General features: G+C 48.0%; 1 protein-coding gene across 29 annotated transcripts in view; it reads left to right on the top strand.

Moving 5' to 3' along the window:
* ABCC1 (ATP binding cassette subfamily C member 1) overlaps nt 1-22375 on the top strand; it is a 187263-nt gene that overhangs the window by 91303 nt on the left and 73585 nt on the right. For 18 of the 29 annotated variants that reach the window (XM_054668955.2, XM_016929507.4, XM_016929518.4 and 15 more), the window contains 4 exons: nt 1886-2047; nt 6447-6539; nt 9791-9994; nt 21346-21492. In XM_054668955.2, the coding sequence (XP_054524930.1) occupies nt 1886-2047; nt 6447-6539; nt 9791-9994; nt 21346-21492 (606 nt within the window). The remainder of the gene's footprint in view (nt 1-1885; nt 2048-6446; nt 6540-9790; nt 9995-21345; nt 21493-22375) is intronic. The other 11 variants (XM_063796774.1, XM_016929511.4, XM_063796766.1 and 8 more) reach the window with 3 other exon arrangements.

Genomic DNA, 22375 nt, shown 5'->3' on the forward strand with positions numbered 1-22375 from the left:
GGATCAGTGGCCCTTGTTGTGGGGAAATCCAAGTTTGGATCCTCATTCTGCTGTTAACATTCTGTGTTTCAGCTTGTTGTCACTCTTTTTTTTTTCATTTTTTTGAGACCAGGTCTCACTCTCTCCCCCAGACTGGAGTGCAGTGGCATGATCTTGGCTCACTGCAACTTCCGCCTCCTGAGTTCAAGCGATTCTTCTGCCTCAGCCTCCTGAGTAGCGGGGACTACAGGCGCCTGCCACCACGACCGGCTAATTTTTGTATTATTAGTAGAGACAGGGTTTCGCCATGTTGGCCAGGCTGATCTTGAACTGCTGACCTCAGGTGATCCGCCTGCCTCAGCCTCCCAAAGTGCTGGGATTACAGGCATGAGCCACCGCGCCCAGCCTGTTGTCACTCTTAATTTGAACTGAGCAGGTGGCACATTCCTTGCATGATAAGAGTATGTAGCAGGCATTTGTGTACATCCAATTTCAAAGGACCTAAATTACCTTCTTGATCCCTATAATTTTTTTTTTTTTTTTTTTGTCTCGAGGTCAAGGAAACTGCTTGGCTCCTAGGTTAGGAAGAGACAGTCTTGCAGGTACTTGATGAACTAGAGGAGTGATTCTCAGGCCCGTCTGTGAATTAGACTCACCTGGGGAGCTTAAACTGATGCAGGCCAGGCACTGTAGCTTATGCCTGGAATCCCAGCAGTTTGGGAAACCAAGGTGGGGGAATCACTGGAGGCTGGAAGTTCAATACCAGCCTGGTCAATATAGCAAGACCCTGGCTCTGCAGAAAATTTAAAAAAATTAGCCAGGTATGGTGGTGCGTACCTGTAGTCCCGTCTACTCAGGAGATTGAGTTAAAAGAATCACTTCAGCCCCGGAGTTGGAGGCTGCAGTGAGTCCTGATAGCATCCCTGCATTCCGGCCTGTGTGACAGAATGAGACCCTGTCTGAAAAAACAAAAAAACTTCCTGACTCCTAGGTTGCACCAGACCAGTGAAATTGCGATTGCTGTGGTTGCACCCAGGTGTCATTGTTTTTATTTTTTATTTATTTTTATTTTTTGAGATAGGGTCTCGCTCTGTCACCCAGGCTAGAGTGCAGTGGCATGATCTTGGCTCACTGCAGCCTCCACCTCCTGGGCTCAAACCATCCTGCCACCTCAGCCCACCACGTAGCTGGGCCCAGAGGCATGCATCACCACGCCTGCTAATGTCTTAGTGTTTTTAAAACTCACCAGGTGATAGTGTGCAATCATGTTTGAGGGCTAGGGAGATTTTCCCCCACCAGGGCATGTTTGGCAATATCTGGGGGCATTTTTGGTTGTCCCAACTGGGGGCGAGGGCATGTAGTGGGTCGAAGCCAGGGATTGCTGCTAAAACTCCTACAGTGCGCAGGACAGCCCCCCAAAGAATTATCTGGCTCCAGATGTCAAGAATGCCAAGGATTAGAGACCCTGGCCCAGACCCTCAGTCCTTCAGTGGGATCTGGGACCAGTAGCATTGGCACAGCCTGGAAGTGTAGAAATGCAGAATCCCAGGCCACACCCCAGACTTGCAGAATCCGAAACAACTCCCCCCACCCCCCACCACTCCCCCCAAAAAAACCCGGCCGCATGTGTGCACATTAAAGCATGCGAAGCCCTGGTTTCGAGGACACCTAGGGTCCCTTGCCAACTGATGAGTTCAAGGTCGGGAGGCACTGAGCACCGTGGATAAGAATGTGGGCTTTGAGATGACACAGGCGTCCTGGGCAGACAGATAGGTCGGGAGGGGAGGAGGAGAGATCTGCGGCATTTCTGCCCCTGAGAGTCTCCTTCCTCTCCGTGGGTCTGGAGGGAGAGTCAGGCCTCTTCACCTGCCACACTCACCCACCTTCCCTCTCCTTTGTCCCCCAGGCCCTGGTGATCACCAATTCAGCCAGAAAATCCTCCACGGTCGGGGAAATTGTCAACCTCATGTCTGTGGACGCTCAGAGGTTCATGGACTTGGCCACGTACATTAACATGATCTGGTCAGCCCCCCTGCAAGTCATCCTTGCTCTCTACCTCCTGTGGCTGGTGTGTGTTTGACGCCATTTCCCTTTGCATGCAGGGAGGGACTTCTACGTGTGGGCAGTGGGCTGAGGGAGTGGGTGTTGATGATAATGGCATGTAGAGCTCCCTGGCAGTTCCGGCTGTCGTTCATATTTTATTTTCCAGCCTGTTAACCAATTCCTCAGTATTTTGTTCCTTTCCTGAATTGTCAGGTTGATGTTCTCCTTGGTGGCATGGCGTTTTCATTTTCTCTTTTCCTACCCTACAATGGACACATCATATTTCTCCCCTTGAATCCTCCCAAACGCTAACCAGACTCACTTATTCATTAGTCCCTAATTATGGTGGTCAAAATTCTCTCAATTGCAAGGGATATAAATCTGTCTTAAAGTAGCCTAAGTGGCCGGTTGCAGAGGCTCACGCCTGTAATCCCAGCACTTTGGGAGGCCGAGGCGGGCAGATCACCTGAGATCAGGAGTTCGAGACCAGCCTCAACGTGGAGAAACCCCGTCTCTACTAAAAATACAAAATGAGCTGGGCGTGGTGGTGCATGCCTGTAATGCCAGCTACCTGGGAGGCTGAGACAGGAGAATTGCTTGAACCTGGAAGGCAGAGGTTGCGGTGAGCCGAGATTGGGCCATTGCACTCCAGCCTGGGCAACAAGAGTGAAACTCCAATTCAAAAAAAAAAAAAAAAAGTAGCCTAAGTAAATAAAGGGAACTTTGGGGGGCTTGCATGTATCTCAGAAATCTGGGGACTAGCTTCAGGTGTGGATTGATCCAGGAGATCAAGCAATGTTGTCAGTACTCAGTTTCACCCACTGCCCTGTTGTCCTCTGAGTTAACATCATTCTCAGTGGTACTTCCCTACATGGCTCCGTAGCTTTGGGCTGATAACATCCTGACAGATAAAGGTGCCAGAGAAAAGACAAGCAGCATTTCTCTGCACAGCCAGAGTCAGTCTCAGAGAGCACTCTGATTGGCCTGGCTTGGTCCTATTCACACATGTGAACCAATCACTGTGGCCCAGGAAGCAGAGTTCTCTCATTGGCCAGCCTGGGTCACATGTCCTCTCCCATGGCAGAAGTGATGTGATTGACAGCCCTTCCATGTGGAGAGGGAGAGTTCCCAAAATAAAATGATAAGCAAAGAGGCTCATAGCACAACACATGCCTTGTGCTTTGCTACCTTTGGATCTTTGCCATGTACCTTTCCTTCCTTCTTCCTAATTGATGAAAGCCTGCTCATCCCCCAAGGCTGTAACAAACACTACTTCCATTGATTTACCCTCCCCTCTCAATTAGATGGACTTCTTCTTTTGAATTTTGAGTCCCAATAACTTTAGTATAGGAACTCATCTAATAATACTTTCTGAAATAGTTTTTTTTGTTTTGTTTTTGTTTTGACATGGAGCCGGGCTCTGTTGCCCAGGCTGGAGTGCGGTGTGCCATCTTGGCTCGCTGCAACCTCTGCCGCCCAGTTTCAAGCAATTGTCCTACCTCAGTCTCCCGAGTAGCTGGGACTACAGGCTTACGCCACCACGCCCACTAAATGTTTTTTTGTGTGTTTTTAGTAGAGACAGTGTTTGACCATGTTGGCTAGGCTGATCTTGAGCTCCTGGCCTCAGGTGATCTACCCTCTGTGGTCTCCCAAAGTGTTGGAATTACAGGCGTGAGCCACCGTGCCCAGCCCACTCCCTGAAATAGTTTTTTTTTTTTTTTTGCATGCTCAGTGTACTGCCTCCTCTTTGAAGGGTAACATGTTAGCTACTTGCAGACGTATAGCAGCTGACTTTTGTGTCTTCCGTGGGTACAACCCCAGCAGGGCCTGATGCATAATGGGCACAGCTCAAATTATTATCTGTTATTGAAAGAGAAGGGCTGGACGAAATGGCTCATGCCTGTGATCTGAACACTTTGGGAGGCCAAGGTGGGTGGATCATCTGAGGCCAGGAGAGCAGCCTGGCCAACATGGCAAAACCCCGTCTCTACTAAAAATATAAACATTAGTCGGGCATGGTGGTGTATGCCTATAATCTCAACTGCTTGGGTGGCCGAGGCAGGAGAATGGCCTGAATCCGGGAGGGGGAGGTTGTATTGAGCTGAGTTTGCACCACTGCATACCAGCTTGGGCAACAGAGCGAGACTCTGTCTCAAAAAAAAGAAAAAGGAAGAAGAAAAAATTACTGGTTTATTTGGCTGTAGTTTTTTTTTTTTTTTTTTTTTTTTGTACATTTGTAGAGCAGAAGGTGAGTAAAGTGTTTCTAATAATAAAACTCAGAAAAAACACCAGAATTTAGTTATCTAATAGGCTGGGTACAGATATAGGTGGCATGCGCCTGTAATCCCTGCACTTTGGGAGGCTGAGGTGGAAGGATTGCTTGAAGCCAGGAGTTTGAGACCAGCCTGGGCAACATAGTGAGACCCTGTCTCTACAAAAAAAAAAAAAAAAAAAATTAGCTGGGCGTGGTGGTGCCTACCTGTGGTCCCAGCTACCGTGGAGGCTGAGGCAGGAGGATTGCTTGAGCCTAGGAGTGCAGAGGCTGCAGTGAGCTAGGATCACACCACTGCACTCCTACCTGGGTGACAAGGCAAGACCCTGTCTCTAGAAGAAAAAAAAAATCTAAATAAAGTGTCTTTTCAAGCAGGTGTCTTGGGGAGTCCACTTTTGTAAAAGTGCTACTATGGGAAAAATATTTTTGGAACATTTGTTCTAGAACTGCCTTCAGGATTGGTTTATGAACCGTTAAGAAAATTGTCTAACATCACGTTTTGTTTTAGATGGTAGTTGCTTGAGCTCAGCACTGTTGACACTTGGGGCCAGACAGTTCTTTGTTGTGGGGGCTGTCTTTTTTTTTGTTCTTGTTATTGTTTTTTTTGTTTTTTTAAGGGACAGAGTCTTGCTCTGTTGCCCAGGCTGGAGTGCAGTGGTGTGATCATAGCTCACTGCAGCCTTAAATTCTTGGCCTCAAGCAATCTTCCCACTTTGTCATCTCATCTAGCTGGGGACTACAGGTGCACGCCACCATGCCTGGCTAAGTTATTTATTTTTTTGTAGAAATGGGGGTCTTGCTGTGTTGCCCAGGCTGGTCTCGAACTTCCACCCTCAAGGTATCTTACCACTTTGGCCTCCCAAAGTGATGGGATTACAGGTGTCAGTCACTGCACCTGGCCACAAGGCTATAAGTTAATACAGCAAAATTAGCAAGGAATGAAGGCACACATGGGGCGGTGTTCAAGAGCAGCCAGGTGCAGGCTTCCGGGAGTCCCCAGCAGAGTCACAGGTTCACTAATTCTCTGGCAACCATGATGATTATGTGTGTGAAATGTTGCCAACCAGGGAAGCTTGGTAGGAGCTCAGTTCCTGGGTTTGTATTAGGGGCAGGTCACATAAGCAGCCTTTGCTTGGCACATACCAAAAGTCTAGACTCCCAGAGGGAAAGCGGTGTTCAGCATAAACCATATTGTTTGTACAAACAGTTGAGGCACATTGAGCTACTCTACCCAATTCTGTTACTGGTGGAAACTCTGTAAGTATGCAGACACTAGCCAAGGGCTAAACTTGTAAGCAGCCTTCAAGCAGGAAAAGCAGTCAGGTGGTCGTGTTCACACTTTTCTGCTTACTACCTTATTACCTTTCTAAAAATCTAAGCTGGGTGTGATGGCTCGCGCCTGTAATCCCAGCTACTTGGGAGGCAGAGGTGGGAAGGTCGCTTGAGCCCATGAGTTTGAGACCAGCTTAGGCAACATAGTGAGACCTTGTCTCTACAAAAAATCAAAAAAATAGCTGGGTATGGTGGTGTGACTGTAGTCACAGCTACTTGGGAGGCTGAGTTGGGAGGGTCACTTGAGCCCAGGAGATCGAGAGCAGTTTGAGTAACATAGTGAGACCTTGTCCTTACAAAAAACCAAAAAAATTAGCTGGGCATGGTGATGTGACTAGTCACAGCTACTTGGGAGGCTGAATTGGGAGGATCGCTGGAGCCCAGGAGTTGGAGACCAGCCTGGGCAATGTAGCAAGACCTAATGCTTACCTGTAGTCCCAGCTACTTTGGAGGCTGAAGTAGGAGGATCACTGATGCAAATAGCCACTGTACTGCAGCCTGGGCAACATAGTGAGACCTCATCTCCTAAAAAAAAAAAAATTAGAAGCCTGAAGTTGCAATTTGCAAAACTCATGTGGCCCCAAGGGCTTGGGAGAAAGGAGCATGGACCTGCTTATTCTTCAAGGGATTGGGAGGACCTGGAGAGATGGTCAGGAATGAAACCACAGGCTCTTAACACCCTATTGTGGGGTAAAAGTAACACACCTTGCCCTGAACTTGGTCAGCAGCGTCCACGTGGGATGAATCAGCTGGGGAAGCTGTTACGGGCCCTGTTTTCTTCTGTCTGGTGAGTGATGAAGAGTCTCCTTTCCTTCCTTAGAACCTGGGCCCTTCCGTCCTGGCTGGAGTGGCGGTGATGGTCCTCATGGTGCCCATCAATGCTGTGATGGCGATGAAGACCAAGACTTACCAGGTAAGGCATGTGTCTCTGCGGGCCCCCAAGCCGGGCCCTAGGCAGGGGCCTCTCCATGAGAATTTTAGTCCAGTTCCTTCTGCTCTGTCCCTGGGGTTCTCAGCCTTGCCTGCCAGTTGGAGTCACTTGGGGAGCCTTAACAAATGCTGATGCCCCGGCCGCATATCTGGGATTCTGATTCACTTATTGTGGGTGGGGTCTGGACATCAAGACGTTTTAAAGCTTCCCAGGTCATTATATTGGGCAGCCAAGATTGAGAGCTCCTGACACATGGTTAGACCTTGTAGGCCGGTGACTGGAATCAGAAGGTCTGTGAGCCTCCGAGAAAGTCCTTGTTTCCCATGGTCTTGTTTATTATGTGTATGTGTGACTCAGCTTTCAAGAGTTGAGTACAAATTACCCCCTACTTTTTTCCCCCTTATTAGCTCTTACCTTATAGGATACATGCTGTTAATCTCTTTATTTAAATTAAAGTAATTAATTTCTAAAATGGGGCCTTGCTGTGTTGCCCAGGCTGGTCTCAAACTCCTGCGCTTAAGTGATCCTGTTGCCTCAGCCTCTCAAAGTGTTGGGATTACAGGTGTGAGCCACCATGCCCGGCTTTCAGCTTTTTATTTTTGGAGATATTTTGTATTTTAAAAAGTTTGAATACCCAAGTAATACAGTGAGGTTTCTTATTATAAAAAAGTTCAAATCAAGCCGGGCTCACCCCTGTAATTTCAGCATTTTAGGAGGCCAAGGTGGGTGGATCGCCTGAGCTTAGGAGTTCAAGACCAGCCTGGGAAACATGATGAAACCTGTCTCTACCAAAAATGGAAAAGTTAGCTGCGTGTGGTGATGCGTGCCTGTAGTCCCAGCTACTTGGGAGGCTGAAGCATGAGGATCACCTGAACCCAGGAGGTCGAAGGTGTAGTGAGCCATGATTGTGCCACTGCACAACAGAGTGAGACCCTGCCTCAAAAAAAAAAAAAAAAGTTTAAATCGTACAAAAGTACGTAAATTAAAAGGGGATACCCCCTTCCCTACTCTCTCAACCACTGCAAATATATAGAAGCAAATCCTTCTACAACTTTCTACGTATGTATATACAGACCTGATTAATGGTATAGTTTGGTTTGTTTTTATATATGTGGGTTTTTTTGTTTGTTTGTTGAGATGGAGTCTCACTTTGTTGCCCAGGCTAGAGTGCAGTGGTACGATCTTGGCTCACTGCAACCTCTGCCTCCCGGGTTCAAGCAGTTCTCCTGCCTCAGCCTCCCGAGCAGCTGGGATGACAGGTGCCCACCACCACACCCAGCTAATCTTTGTATTTTTAGTAGAGATGAGGCTTCACCACATTGGCCAGGCTGGTCTTGAACTCCTGACCTCAGATGATCCACCCGCCTCGGCCTCCCAAATTGCTGGGATTACAGGCATGAGCCACCATGCCTGGCCATTATATATGTTTTGTGTGTGTGATATTATTACCATATCTGTTTTTACCTAAATGGGCCCACGTGGCAGCATGATTTTTGTCTGTTAGCGCCCTGCTTTGGGGACCTCTCTGTGCTGTGCCGTATAGCTTCAATTCATTCTCCCGACTCGGTGCCTTTTGGTCTATAACGGAGATGGTGTGGTTTATTTCTTTGCTCTTCTGTTGATGGATATTTATGGTGTGCTGTGGAATTTCAAATGGGAGCACTAGGCTGCACTGGCGATACCACAGGGAGATGAGTTTCAGGACGTGGGCCTGTTGGAAGGAGAGGCCTCACATGGAGGGGTTGGGTGGGATGGGTGAGGCAGGGGCTTTAGGATTGAGTCACCCTTCAGTCTCTTGATGTGTAGGATGCCCTGAGTGGCCCGACTCAACCCATTTCAGTCCCTGGCCTCCAGATCATGTAGCTTACATTCTTCCCGTCTGTGACCCGGGGATGACTGTAGCACTAAACGATAGAGTTCTTGTGATTGTTAAGTGTCTGAACACATGTAAAATGCTTAGAAAAGTTGCTGCTATACACAAAATCCTGGGTGGTAGTAAAAGTATTTAACAACTGCACTGCGCAAGTATCCACTATTTGGAACCAGTGCTAGCCAGTACAGAAACATTTCACTATTTTAACAACCATGGGCCAGGCACAGGGGCTCATGTCTGTAATCCCAGCTCTTTGGGAGGCTGAGGCAGGAGGATGGCTTGTGGCCAGGAGTGCAAGACCAGCCTGAGCAACATAGCAAGGTGCCATCTCTACAAAAAATACAAAAATGACCCGGGTGTGGTGGCATGTGCCTGTGGTCCCAGATACTAAGGAGGCTGAGGTGGGAGGATCGCTTGAGCCCAGGAATTCAAGGCTGCAGTGAGCTATGATCATGCCACTGCACTCCAGCCTGGATGCCAGAGTGAGATGATGTTTCCAAAAAGAAAACTGGGCTGACAAGAAATAAGAAAACAGGCTGGGTGCGGTGGCTTACGCCTGTAATCCCAGCACTCTGGTAGGCCGAGGTCGGTGGATCACTTGAAGTCAGGAGTTCGAAACCAGCCTGGCCAACATGGTGAAGCCCCGTCTTTACTAAAAATAGAAAAATTAGCCAGGCGTGGTGGCAGGCGTTTATAGTCCCAGCTACTCAGGAGGCTGATGTAGGAGAATCTCTTTAACCCGGGAGGCAGAGGTTGCAGTGAGCCGAGATCGTGCTACTGCACTCCAGCCTGGGCAACAGAGCGAGACTCTGTCACAAAAAAAAAAAAGAAAAAATAAGAAAACAGAGAAGAAAAACACCACCACCATGTCTCCTGTGTTTGGGTCAGCAGAGTAGGGACTGAATCCCTTCTTTTCTGTACACCTGAAGGGTTTTTCTTGCCTCTGTTCCTGGATTCTAAATTCAGTATGTTTCTCCAATGTCTAACCTAACATGATTTGAAGGTTTTTTTTTTTTTCTTGATAGTGGGGTCCTTTGGTGTGGTCTTGGGGCTCAAGACTAGGGCTAGTAGGGATTACAGGGTCAGCTCTCCCACCCTCAGGAGGCTCATTTTTAATAGACGGTGAAGTTGAGGCCCAGTGCGGTGGCTCATACCTGTAATCCCAGCACAGGAGTTTGAGACCAGCCTGGGCAGCATGGTGAAACCCCATCTCTATTGAAAAGAAAAAAAAAAATCAATATAAAAAACATTTACATGTCAAAGTATATAATAAAGTTTATGAAAAAAATAGCTGGTGATGTTGAGTGATGGGCTGATCCCAGGGTCGCCCCAGATGTGTTGACTGCCCTTCTCTTCCAAGGTGGCCCACATGAAGAGCAAAGACAATCGGATCAAGCTGATGAATGAAATTCTCAGTGGGATCAAAGTGCTAAAGCTTTATGCCTGGGAGCTGGCATTCAAGGACAAGGTGCTGGCCATCAGGCAGGAGGAGCTGAAGGTGCTGAAGAAGTCTGCCTACCTGTCAGCCGTGGGCACCTTCACCTGGGTCTGCACGCCCTTCCTGGTGAGTGAAGCCACATTTTTCCTGGTCCTCATTGTTTGATGTTTTATTTTGTCTGCGTACCTGAATATTTTTAAAAGGTCACTATGTTGCCCAGGTGCAGTGGCTCATGCTTGGTAATCCCAGCACTCTGGGAGGCCAAAGCAGGTGGATCACCTGAGGTCAGGAGTTCAAGACCAGCCTGGCCAACATGGTGAAACCCAGTCTCTACTAAAAATACAAAAAAATAAGCCGGGTGTGGTGGCGCATGCCTGTAGTCCCAGCTACTCGGGAGGCTGAGGCAAGAGAATTACTTCAACCTGGGAGGCGACGGTTGGAGTGGGCCAAGATCACGCCAGTGCACTCCAGCCTGGGCGACAGAGCAAGACCTTGTCTCAAAAACAAACAAACAAACAAAAAAGTCACTATGTCAGCAAGGCCTTCCCTGAACACTTGGTTTAAACATTTGCCATCTTCTCCATTCTCCTTTATTTTATTCACACTTAGCAGCTTCTAGCCAACCAGTGTAGGAACCGTTCGTTATCTATTTACTGTGATATAAGGAGCTTGTGCCAGAATGTAAACCAGTGCCCCCTGCTTCCTGCATTAAGATAGGCTTGCAAGACAAAAAGTGCGAGCTGAGTCGAACGGCATGCTTGGTGCCATAGTTGATCTACATTATGGTGCTGCCTCCTTATTTTCTCACCAACTGGTCACAAAGTGTGGATTGTCAGTGTCTCATGGGCCACATGTCAAGTGGCATGGTCTAAACACACTCTAAAATTTACTTATTTTGGGCTGGGTGTGGTGGCTTGTGCCTGTAATCCCAGCCCTTTGGGAGTCCAAGGTGGGTAGATCACTTGAGGCCAGGAGCTCGAGACCAGCCTGGCCAACCTGGTGAAACCCTGTTTCTGCTAAAAAAAAAAAAAAAAAAAAAAAAAAAAAAAAAAAAAAATTAGCTGGGCACGGTGGTGCATGCCTAGATTCCCAGCTACTCAGGAGGCCGAGACATGAGAATCCCTTGAACCTGGGAGGCTGAGGTTGCAGTGAGCTGAGATCGAGCCACGGCACTCCAGCCTGGGCAACAGAGCAAGACCCTGTCTCAAAAAAGTAAAAAAAAAAAAAAAAAAAAAAAAAACATAAATAAAATAAAATGTACTTATTTTATTGTCTGCTTTTCCCCCACTAGGATGTCAGCTCCAGATGGGCATTTTTGTCTTTTCTATTGACTGCTGTATCCTCAGTATATAAAACAGTGCATAGCAGGTGCTGAACAAATATTTGTCATCCATTGTAAAAAACAAAAAACAAAAAACAGAAAGATATAAAATGAAAAGTATATTGTCCTCTCTTCTATCAGTTCCTCTCTTCCAAAGTGACAGTTTCGTGTATGCTTTTAGAGAAAAATGGACAAGCATATAGGTATTTAAAAATACTTTGACAGATTTAAATGGAATCATACTGTACGTAGTGTTCTCTTTTCTTTGGTTAACAATATATAGTCTTGGTTCGTTCATTCTGGTCTACTTCATTTTAGTTTTTTTGGGGGTTTTGTTTTGTTTTGAAATGGGGTCTCGCTCCATCCCCCAGGCTGGAGTACTGTGGTGCGATCATAGCTCACTGCAGCCTTGAACTCCTGGGCCCAAGCAATCCTCCTGCTTTAGTTTCCTAAGTAGCTGGGACTCCAGGTGCACTGCTACCACTCCCAGCTTGTTTCATTTGCGTTCGTGATGGATGCTTGTCTGACGTGTGGATGCGCCCTGCTGGAATTACCCTTTCTCCCATTCCTTGCAAAAACAGGTTGTTCCCTATTTTTTTGCTATTATGATCCATGCTACACTGAAAGTTCTGGTACCTGTCCTGGGGTATGGTGATGGGTCTATCCCTGCCTAGCTGGCTTTGAAAAGTTTAAAGACAACAGTGCAACTTACCATCTTGCAAAGTTGGCAGCAAATCAGGAGACCATACAGAGATGGACTTTGGAAATTCCCTTTTTAAGCACAGTTAAAAACAGTTAATGGTGAAGGATGACTTCAGATCATGCCCCATGTTTGTTTTTTCTTTCTGTCTTTTTATTAACTGTGTCATTCTTTTTGTAATGTTGTGCTCATTACAACTATTCCTTCTTGGTCAGGTTGGCAAATTATATGTTTTTCTGGCAAGTTTCTGTGAAGCAGAGTTAAACATGTTTATGAATATGAACTTTTCTGTTAAACTACCACCTGCTTCATCTTAGCTGAGTTTCAGGTGGAATGTCTAAGGAAGCTCCAGCCGTTTCAGCATTTGCGAAAGCGTGTTCATGCTGCCACTGAATTTTCTTAGTCTTGCCTTACATCTCTCAGGGTCTGGAACTGCAGGAGAGATGGTGTTCAAATTCAAGCCTGCATCAGAATCACCTGGAGAGCTTGTTATTATATTTTATTATTTATTTATTTATTGAGATGAAGTCCCAGTCTGTCACCCAGGCTGGATTGCTGTGGCACGATCTTGGCTCACTGCAATCTCTGCCTCCCAGGTTCAAGCGATTCTTCCACCTCAGCCTCCGAGTAGCTGGGATTACAGGCATGCAGCAACCATGCTCAGCTAATTTTTAAAATATCTTTAGTAGAGATGGTGTTTCACCATGTTGGCCAGGCTGGTCTCGAACTCCTGACCTCAGGCGATCCGCCCGCCTTGGCCTCCCAAAGTGTTGGGATTACAGGCATGAAGCACAGTGCTGGCTGCTAGCTTGTTACTATAAAACTCAGCTTTCGGGGCCCCACCCAAATTTTCAGTTTTAGTAGGTCTGGTTGGGGCCTGAGTATTTGCTTTCCTAACATATCCCTAGGTGCTGCTGCTTCTGGTTCAGGTCGACATGTAGAGACACCGGAGTGGATCCTCACTGCCTAAAGTCTGGTCCGTGGACCAGCAGCCGTGGCATCACCTGGTGCTTGTTAACGGTGCAGAATTTCAGGCCTCAGCCCAGATCCACTGACACGGAATCTGAGTTGTAACTAGTCCTCTAGGTGGTGTGTATGCACATTAAATTTCGAGAGAGACTGGCAGAAAGTAGGAGTAAAGAAACTTTTTCTGTAAATACTTTCGGAATTCCGGGCCATATAGTCTCTGTCACAAATACCAGTCTCTTCCAGCGTAGTGCAAAAACAGCCTTAGATAATATGGAAATCGATGGGTGTGGCTGTGTTCCTGTAAAAAAGTATTTAGAGACACCAAAATTTGAATTTTATAGAATTTGCATGTGTCATGTAATATTCTTTTGATTTTTTTAACTTTTAAAAAACATGAAATCTGGCTGGGCGCAGGGGCTCATGCCTGTAATCTCAGCACTTTGGGAGGCCGAGGCGGGCGGGTTGCTTGAGGCTAGCAGATTGAGACCAGCCTAGCCAACGTGGTGAAACCCCGTCTATACTAAAAATACAAAAATTAGCTGGAAGTGGTGGTGCGCACCTGTGGTCATAGCTCCTCGGGAGGCTGAGGCAGGAGGATCGCTTCAACCCAGGAGGCAGAAGTTGCAGTGAGCCAAGATCATGCCACACACTCCTGGCTGGGCAACAGAGTGAGACCCTTTCCTGCCGCTGCCCCCCCACCCCCTCCCAGCCCCCCACAAAAAAAAATTAGCCAGGTGTGGTGGAGCATGCTGGTCATCCAAGCTTTTTGGGAGGCTGAGGTACGGGAATCGTTTGAACCCGGGAGGCGGAGATCGCAGTGAGCTGAGGTCACGCCACTGCACTCTAAGCCTGGGCAACAGAACAAGACTCTGTCAAAAAAAAAAATAAAAAAAATGAAATCATTGCTGAGCTCATGGGCCGTATGTAAACAGGTGTGGGCCAAATGTGGACCTGAGCCATCCTTGGCCAGCCCCTGGCTTAGAGGACTGGAATGTTCTTCTGAGAATCAGGACACCTGCCACATTCTACTGCCAGCTCACAGTGTGACCCCAAAGCTGGTCATCTCACCTCGCTGGCTCTAGATTTTGTCACATGGAAAATGAAGGGGTTAGATTCCAAGCATGTCAAATACTGGGCCCTGTCCTCCTTCCTCATGCCCACAGCAGACACCCACAGTCACTCATGGGGTTCTTTCCCACTGAGTTATGTTCAAGCAGTCCTCCAGGTGACTGGTGCCAGTGGCCTAGAGTTGAGCAAGAAATGACATCTTGTTGCCCTTCTGTAACTCCATGTTCCCTAAGATCACTTCCAGCTCCAATGCCCCTGCATTCTGCCTTGTACATTGCATTCTTCTTACACTCCAATACCTTGACTTTACCGGGGTGCATTGATGAACTCTCTCTTTTTTTGTTTTTTTTTGGGACTGAGTCTCGCTCTGTCACCCAGGCTGAAGTGCAGTGGTGCCATCTCAGCTCACTGCAACCTCCATCTCCCAGTTCAAGCAATTCTCCTGCCTCAGCCCCCCCTGACTAGCTGGGATTACAAACATGCACCACCATGCCTTGTTAATTTTAATATTTTTAGTACAGGTGGGTTTTTGTCATGTTCGCCAGGCTGGTCTCAAACTCCTGACCTCAAGTGATCTACCTGCCTTGGCCTCCCAACGTGCTGGGATTACAGGCGTGAGCCACTGCGCCTAGACTCTCCTTTTTTTTTGAGAAGGAGTCTTGCTCTCTCGCCAGGCTGGAGTGCATTGGCACGATCTCAGCTCACTGCAGTCTCCGCCTCTTGGGTTCAAGCGATTCTCCTGCCTCAGCCTCCTGAGTAGCTGGGATTACAGGCGCCTACTACCATGCCCAGCTAAGTTTTGTATTTTTAGTAGAGACGGGGTTTCACCAGGGTTCAAGCAGTTCTCCTGCCTCAGCGTCCGAGTAGCTGGGATTACAGGCGCACGCCACCATGCCAAGCCAATTTTTTGTATTTTTAGTAGAGATGGGGTTTAGCCATGTTGGCCAGGCTGGTCTCAAACTCCTGGCCTCTAGTGGTCCACCCACCTCGGCCTCCTAAAGTGCTGGGATTACAGGTGTGAGCCGCCATGCCCGGTGGGTCTTACTTTATAAAGTAGGAAGTAATGTATTTGCATATGGTGAAACATAATTAAAGCTGCACCAGATGGTATTCATACAGCCGGACTTCGCACGTGGCCACCTCAGCCTGCTGACATTCGCCAACAGGTCATCCTTTGTCCCTGTGTTGTAGGGCCTGGACTGCACATTGCAGGATGTTTCCCAGCATCTGTAGCCTCTACCTGCCAGATGCTAAGTTGTACCTCTCCCTCTTCTTCCCAGTGGTGACAATAGAAAATGGCTCCAGGCATTGCGAAGTGTCCCCTTGGGGGACAGAATTCTCCCAGTTGAGAACCACAGTCCATAGTGAAAGGCCCAAGCCCTTCCTCCTAACACCAGTCACCTTGCTTCCCTCTCTCCATGTTTCTTGTGTGTTTTTCCAGAGTCCACGTCTGTATCACTGTAATGGTGGATACATGTCATACATGTAGTTATGGTTACTTGATTCTGTTTACTTTACTTTTATACAAGTGATAGTAAGAGTCATACATAAATACATACAAAATGGCTTTTTTTTTCTTTTTTTCTTTTTTTTTTTTTTGAGATGGGGTCTCACACTGCCGCCCAAGCTGGAGTGCAGTGACATGATCTTGGCTCACTGCAACCTCTGCCTCCCAGGCTCAAGTAATCCTCCAACCTCAGCCTCCCAGGCAGCTGGGACTACAAGCATGCACCACTATGCCCAGCTAATTTCTGTAATTTTTGCAGAGACAGGGTCTCACTTTGTTGCCCAGGATGTTTTCAAACTCCTGAGCTCGAGCAATCCGCCTGCCTCTGTCTCCCACAGTGCTGGGATTGTAGGTATGAGCCACTGCACCTGGCCTTGATGGCATTTTGAAAGGTCTTGTCTTAGAGGAAAAGATACAAGCCAGAGGGCGCTGGTGATGAGGTTTGGTCTGTGCCTTGTGTCCCGCTTAGGAAGGGATGGGCAGCGTGTTCTCACAGCTTTTTGCTCTGCACATTGGATTCGTTGGCAAAACCCACAGTTTCCAGGCTGTCACCAAACTTTGCTTATCACTTCCTGCCCTGTTCCCCATTAGGAAACCACAGCAGAAGATGCTTAAGAGCAGGACTGGCTTTTCTTCTCTTTTTTCTTTCTTTCTTTCTTTTTTAAAGAGACAGGGTCTTGTTTTGCTGCCCAGGCTGGAGTACAGTGGCTTGATCACGGCTCACTGCAACCTCCAACTCCTGAGCTAAAGCGATCCTCCTGCTTCAGCCTCTGGAGTAGCTGGGATTACAGATGTGAAATACTGAACCCGGCTACCGGCTTTACTTAACCTTTTCTTGACCTTTCTTGCCATTTAGTTTCCCGGAGTTTCCAGAGACAGAGTTTGTTGAGCTGTTTGGCAAGAAACAGATGGGCCTGGGTGTCAGCTGGGGAGACCTTGTCCTGGCCGAGGCATCGAAGCCTCTGACTACATTAGGATAAAATATGTGGCCTTCAGTTCCCCTGGAAGGTGCCTGAGTGTTTTTTCCACTGGTGTGCATTCCTGTGCTTCAAAGACGATGAGGTGTTTACCCAGCGGTAGGTGTGATGGAACACAGAGGCCGGAGAAGGCCAGGGATGCCATCCAGGGACTGATGGGACTGTTTTTCTGGAATGGCAAACCTGGCATTTACCACGTCCACCTAATGCACTTTCCTAAAATAGCATCGCCAGGCAGCCGTCAATATTTAACATTTTCTGTCTTGGATGATTTGTGAGCTTCTTGCCTTCTGTTTACCCTGAATCTCCCTTTGTTAGAATAGTTCATCATTCTCTGTGGTAATGATCTGTCCTGTAGTTCTCTGCTGATCATATCCTAGGGCCCATGGAGACACGGCCACGACCATGTCATTTTATTTATTTATATATTTATACATTTCTGTATTTTTGAGACGGAGTCTCATTCTGCCGCCCAGGCTGGAGTGCAATGGCACAATCTCAGCTCACTGCAACCTCCACCTCCCGGGTTCAGCTGATTCTCCTGCCTCAGCCTCCCGAAAAGCTGGGATTACAGGTGTGCGCCACCACACCCGGCTAATTTTTTGTCTTTTTAGTAGAGATGGGGTTTCACCATGTTGGCCAGGCCGGTCTCAAACTCCTGACCTCAAGTGATCCGCCCACCTCGGCCTCCCAAAGTGCTGGGATTGCAGGTGTGAGCTACGACGCCCAGTCAGACCTTGTCATTTTGTGCTTGTACCAGCAAAGCATAGGGACCTTGTCAAATAGTTCATGCTGTGTAAATGTATGTAGGTAAATGAATAAATACATGAATGACTGAGAGGTTGAAATAAATCATATTAATTAGGAACTGTCTTGCAAATAACAGAAACCTAGCTTAAATCAACTAGAGTACGAGAAGAGGGGGATTTTTGAGTCACAAAACTAAAAAGTCTAGAAAAAGACTTTTAAGCATGAATGGGGTTCCAGGCATGAATGGGGTTCCAGGCATGGCTGGATCTAGGAGTTCCCAAGATAATGTTGGGAATAACAACGTCTCTGACTCTCAGCTCTGCTTTCTTGATGGTGGTTTCTTTATTAGCTGGCAGTTTCCTGATCATCCTGTCACCTCAGCAACCCCTGTGAACAGAGAGTCTTACTCTTTTCCCCTAATATTTCCTGCAAAGCTATGGGATTGAGTCTCATTGGTTGTGGTCGATCACATGCTTCTTCCTGAGCCAGTCACTGAGGCCAGGGAGGTAGGATGCTTGGGTCAGCCAGGGCTAGGTCATGTCTTTCAGGGCTTGGGGCCAAGGTAGGGGGTGAGGGAGGAGGTTCATCTGTGGCTGAAGCTCATAGGTTGACACTGGAAGAAGTTCAGTTCCCCCAGAGAAAATTGCATGTTGCCATAAACAGAGTAATAGATGCCAGGTAGGCAGTAAGAGCAGATAACTGCACACAGGGCATCAGGATTTTTAGGGGGTGGGCTGTTCCATTCATTGGTTTTCCACGTTTCTCAGAAAAGGCACCTAGGGGACAGGTGCTCCTCACTGTGTATGAAGGACTTTTGCACCCTTGACCCTCGCCTATTACAAGGTGAACTCCAGCCTCCTGCTGCCTGGAGCCCCAGTCATTGTGCCCGTCCTACCAGCCTCTTCGGATTTCCAAACACTGCCTGTAGGGAACCTGTTAAAGCCTGTCCTTCCACTAGACTGTGTGTCTCAGGGTTGCCAAGCCCACCTCAGTCCCCAGCGCATGATGGATGCTCAGTTAATACCCGAGGGGTGGATGGCTAGATGACCTCCTCCTTCTGGAGAAGCCAGGACCATGGACCTGAAAGGGGCCGCATGATGTTGTCCTGTCCCCTCTCTGTGTGTGCCCTGTGCTGCCAGCAGCCGGCATTGATTGGTGCTTGGCTCACCAAGGGGGCTGGTACGTTTTGGTGGTGAGATGCCTGAGGCCTGGTTTGCTTCACTGCTGAAGAGACACCTGTGATGTGCTCTTCTGCCCTCAGGCAAATTCACCTACCCTGTCCCCACCCATTTATCCACTCCCACCCATCCATCATCTACCCAGCAGACATTCACTGAGCCTCCCTAGTAGCTAGGACTACAGGTGCATGCCACTATGCTTGACTTATTTATTAATATTATTATTGTTTTGAGACGGAGTCTTGCTATGTTACACACGCTGGAGTGCAATGGTGCAATCTTGGCTCACTGCAACCTCCACCTCCCGGGTTAAAGTGATTCTCCTACTTCAGCCTCCCTAGTAGCTGGGACTACAGGCATGTGCCACCACACCCGGCTAATTTTTGTATTTTTAGTAGAGACAGGGTTTTGCCCTGTCAGACAGGCTGGTCTTGAACTCCTGACTTCAGGAGATCCACCTGCCTTGGCCTCCCAACATGCTGGGATTACAGGCATGAGCCATTGAGCCCAACCACCTGGCTTATTTTTTAAAAAATTTTGTAGAGACACAGCCTTGCTTTTTTGCCCTGGCTCAGCTCGAACTTCTGGCCTCAAGTGATCCTCCCTCCTCGGCCTTGCAAAGCATTTGGATTACAGGCATGGGCTACCATGCCGATCGAAATTTATTTTTTTAATGGAGGTATAATTCACCATTTAAAAGTGTGCAATTCAGTGGTTTTTTTGTGTGATGTGTGGTGGTGTGATGCTCACCCAGTGGGTTTTTGTGTAGGTGGTGTGAAGGTCACCCAGTGGGCTTTTGTGTAGGTGGTGTGATGCTCACCCAGTGGGTTTTTTGTATAAATGATAATGACAGTCACCACTAATTCCAGGACGTTTTCATTACCCCAAAAGGAAACCCTGTACCTGTTACCAGTTGCTCCCCAAATCTTCCATTCCATCCCAGGCAACCAGTAATCTGCTTTCTGTCTGTCTCTGTTTATCTACTGTGGACATTTCATATAAATGGAATCAAACAACAGGTGGCCTTTTCTGACTGTTTCTTTTTTTTTGAGACGAAGTTTCTCCCTTGTTGCCCACCTGAAGCGCAATGGCATGACCTTGCCTCACTACAACGTTTGCCTCCTAGGTTCAAGCGATTCTCCTGCCTCAGCCTACTGAGTAGCTGGGATTATAGGCATGCACCACCACTCCTGGCTAATTGTGTATTTTTAGTAGAGACGGAGTTTCTCCATGTTGGTCAGGCTGGTCTGGAACTCCCGACCTCAGGTGATCCGCCTGCCTCAGCCTCCCAAAGTGCTGGGATTTCAGGTGTGAGCCACCCCGCCTGGCCATCTGACTGGTTTCTTAGCGTGATGTTTTCAAGGTTTATCCATGTTTTAGCATGTATAAGAATTTCACTCCTTTTTATGGTTGAGAAGTCTATCATGTAGATACATGTAGACCCTTTTGAATAAAGAATATCTCTGTAAAGTAAAGGCTCACACCTGTAATCCCAGCATTTTGGGAGACCGAGGCAGACGGATCACTTGAGGCCAGGAGCTCAAGACCAGCCTGACCAACATGGCAAAACCCCATCTCTACTAAGAAAAATAGAAAAAAATTATCCGGGCATGGTGGCGGGCACCTATAATCCCAGCTACTTGGAGACTGAGGCATGAGAATCGTTTGACCCTGGGAGGCAGAGGTTGCGGTGAACTGCGATCGCACCACTGCACTCCATCTTGTGCAAAAGAATGAGACTGTCTCAAAAAAAAAAAAAAAAAAAAAGTATCTTTAGGTAAGATGCCAGTGTTGCGTTACCGCTTAGAAGATGGGAGCCAGGATGGGTGCAGTGGCTCATGCCTGTAATCCCAGCACTTTAGGTGGCCGAGGCAGGCAGATGGCCTGAGCCCACGTGTTCGAGAACAGCCTAGGAAGCATAGGGAGACCCTGTCCCTACAAAAATAAAAAAATTAGCCGGGCATGGTGGTATGCGCCTATAGTCCTAGCTGCTCGGGAGGCTGAGGTGGGAGGAATGCTTGGGCCCGGGAGGTGGAGGCTGTGGCGAGCCATGATTGCACCACTGCACCCAGGGATCATGTGTCCCTGTCGTTTTGAGCACCTTGCCTCCCTCTTGACATCGGAGCCTGGAAAATTTCTGTGCCATGGCTCAGCGTCATCTGTCTTGTTAATGTCAGAGCCAGAACACGAACCAGCTCTGGCTTCCTGTGGGACCGGGCTCTCGCTTGTGTGACCATGTTAATAGATTCCTTGGAAGAATGATCTAAGGAATTTGGACCAAATCTTCTAACAAGAAATAAAAACAGCTGCCATCTGTTGAGTTTTACTGTGCTTGGGCCCTGTGCAAATAAGCACCCTACATAAGTGCCAACAGCCCTTAAAAGCCTATCATGACTTCCATTTTATAGATGAGAAAATAGGGGCTCGCCTGGAGAGGTGAAATAACTCAACCAGGGTCCCACAGCGGAAATATGGCAAAGTGTATGGTTTTTATTTTTAAGCTGTATGACCTTCCAGGAAGTGACAATGAAATGGCAGTGCTGAGACCCTGAAAATACATGGGCCGATGGCCAGATGGCAGGGCTATTTGGGTAAAGTGGGAGAGGCAGCTCCCTTGAATGGTGAGAGGGAGGAGTCAGGTGGCCCCCTGGATGGAAGATGGTTTCAGGCAGAGGAAACGGCAGGGGCAAAGGCCTGGCTTGGGGATTGTGCTTGGTGCTTTTGAGGAATACTAAGAATGCCCCTCTAGGACATCGCTGAGAAAGTTGATGGGAGAGGCCGGCTCTTTGGGCTCCCGGTCGTTGATTTATCCAGTTCATTCCCGGAGTGTTTAGTGAGCACCTGCCATGTGCCAGATACTGCCCCAGGTTTTTCCACGAGCTCCAGCAGCTGGTCAGTTGTGGCCACCTGGGGAGGGCCCAAGCGCGTCTCCAGGGCCTGTCACTGCTCCTAGGATGATGACTCTCACTCAGGGCACAGCAGTCAGCACTGGGCGTTCTGCTTGCAGGTGGCCCTGTGCACGTTTGCCGTCTACGTGACCATTGACGAGAACAACATCCTGGATGCCCAGACAGCCTTCGTGTCTTTGGCCTTGTTCAACATCCTCCGGTTTCCCCTGAACATTCTCCCCATGGTCATCAGCAGCATCGTGCAGGTACAGGGGGAAGCTGGGGCGACTTCCGAGAGGGGGCCTTGGGGTTCTAGGCCACAAAAGCATGGAAGTGCCCCCGAGCGCAGCCTCTAGATCACACTCCCGGTCGGGCTCCATGAGGCCTGGACAAAGGCTGCCATGCTTTCGTCTGGTCATGCCTGAAAGAAAGAAAACGCATTTGACTTCTTGACAGAGAACTCGCACTTGAGTATATGAATCAAGTTTAATGCAGCAGGGCTTTCCCATGCTCTGGAAGAATCTTTCCGAAATACTCTGTTCTCTTCAGCCTATTCCTCCGCCATTCCTATCCTTTTTTTCAAAAATGTAGCTCTTGTCTGACTTGATTGATTTTACAACCCACTGATAGGTCTTGACCACCCACGCTTTGAGAAACCCCAACCTTACAGCCGGGCGCAGTGGCTCATGCCTGTAATCCCACCACTTTGGGAGGCTGAGGCGGGTAGATTACCTGAGGTCAAGAGTTCGAGACCAGCCTGGCCAACATAGTGCAACCTCATCTCTACTAAAAATACAAAAATTAGCCAGGTGTGGTGGCGGGTCCCTGTAATCCCAGCTACTCGGAAGGCTGAGGCAGGAGAATTGCTTGAGCCCAGGAGGAAGAGGTTGCAGTGAGCCAAGATCGTGCCATTGCATTCCAGTCTGGGTGACACAGCAAAAACTCCGTCTCAAAATTAAAAAAAAAAAAAAAAAGAAAAACCCCAACCTTACGGCCGGGCATGATGGCACATGCCTGTAATCCCAGCACTTTGGGAGGCCAAGGCAGGTGGATCTCTTAAGCCCAGGAGTTTGAGACTAGCCTGGGCAATATGGTAAAACCCTGTATGTAAAAAAATAAATAAATAAATAAAATAAATAAATAAACATA

The sequence above is a fragment of the Pan troglodytes genome, chromosome 18 (assembly GCF_028858775.2).
Source record: "Pan troglodytes isolate AG18354 chromosome 18, NHGRI_mPanTro3-v2.0_pri, whole genome shotgun sequence".
Lineage (NCBI taxonomy): Eukaryota > Metazoa > Chordata > Mammalia > Primates > Hominidae > Pan > Pan troglodytes.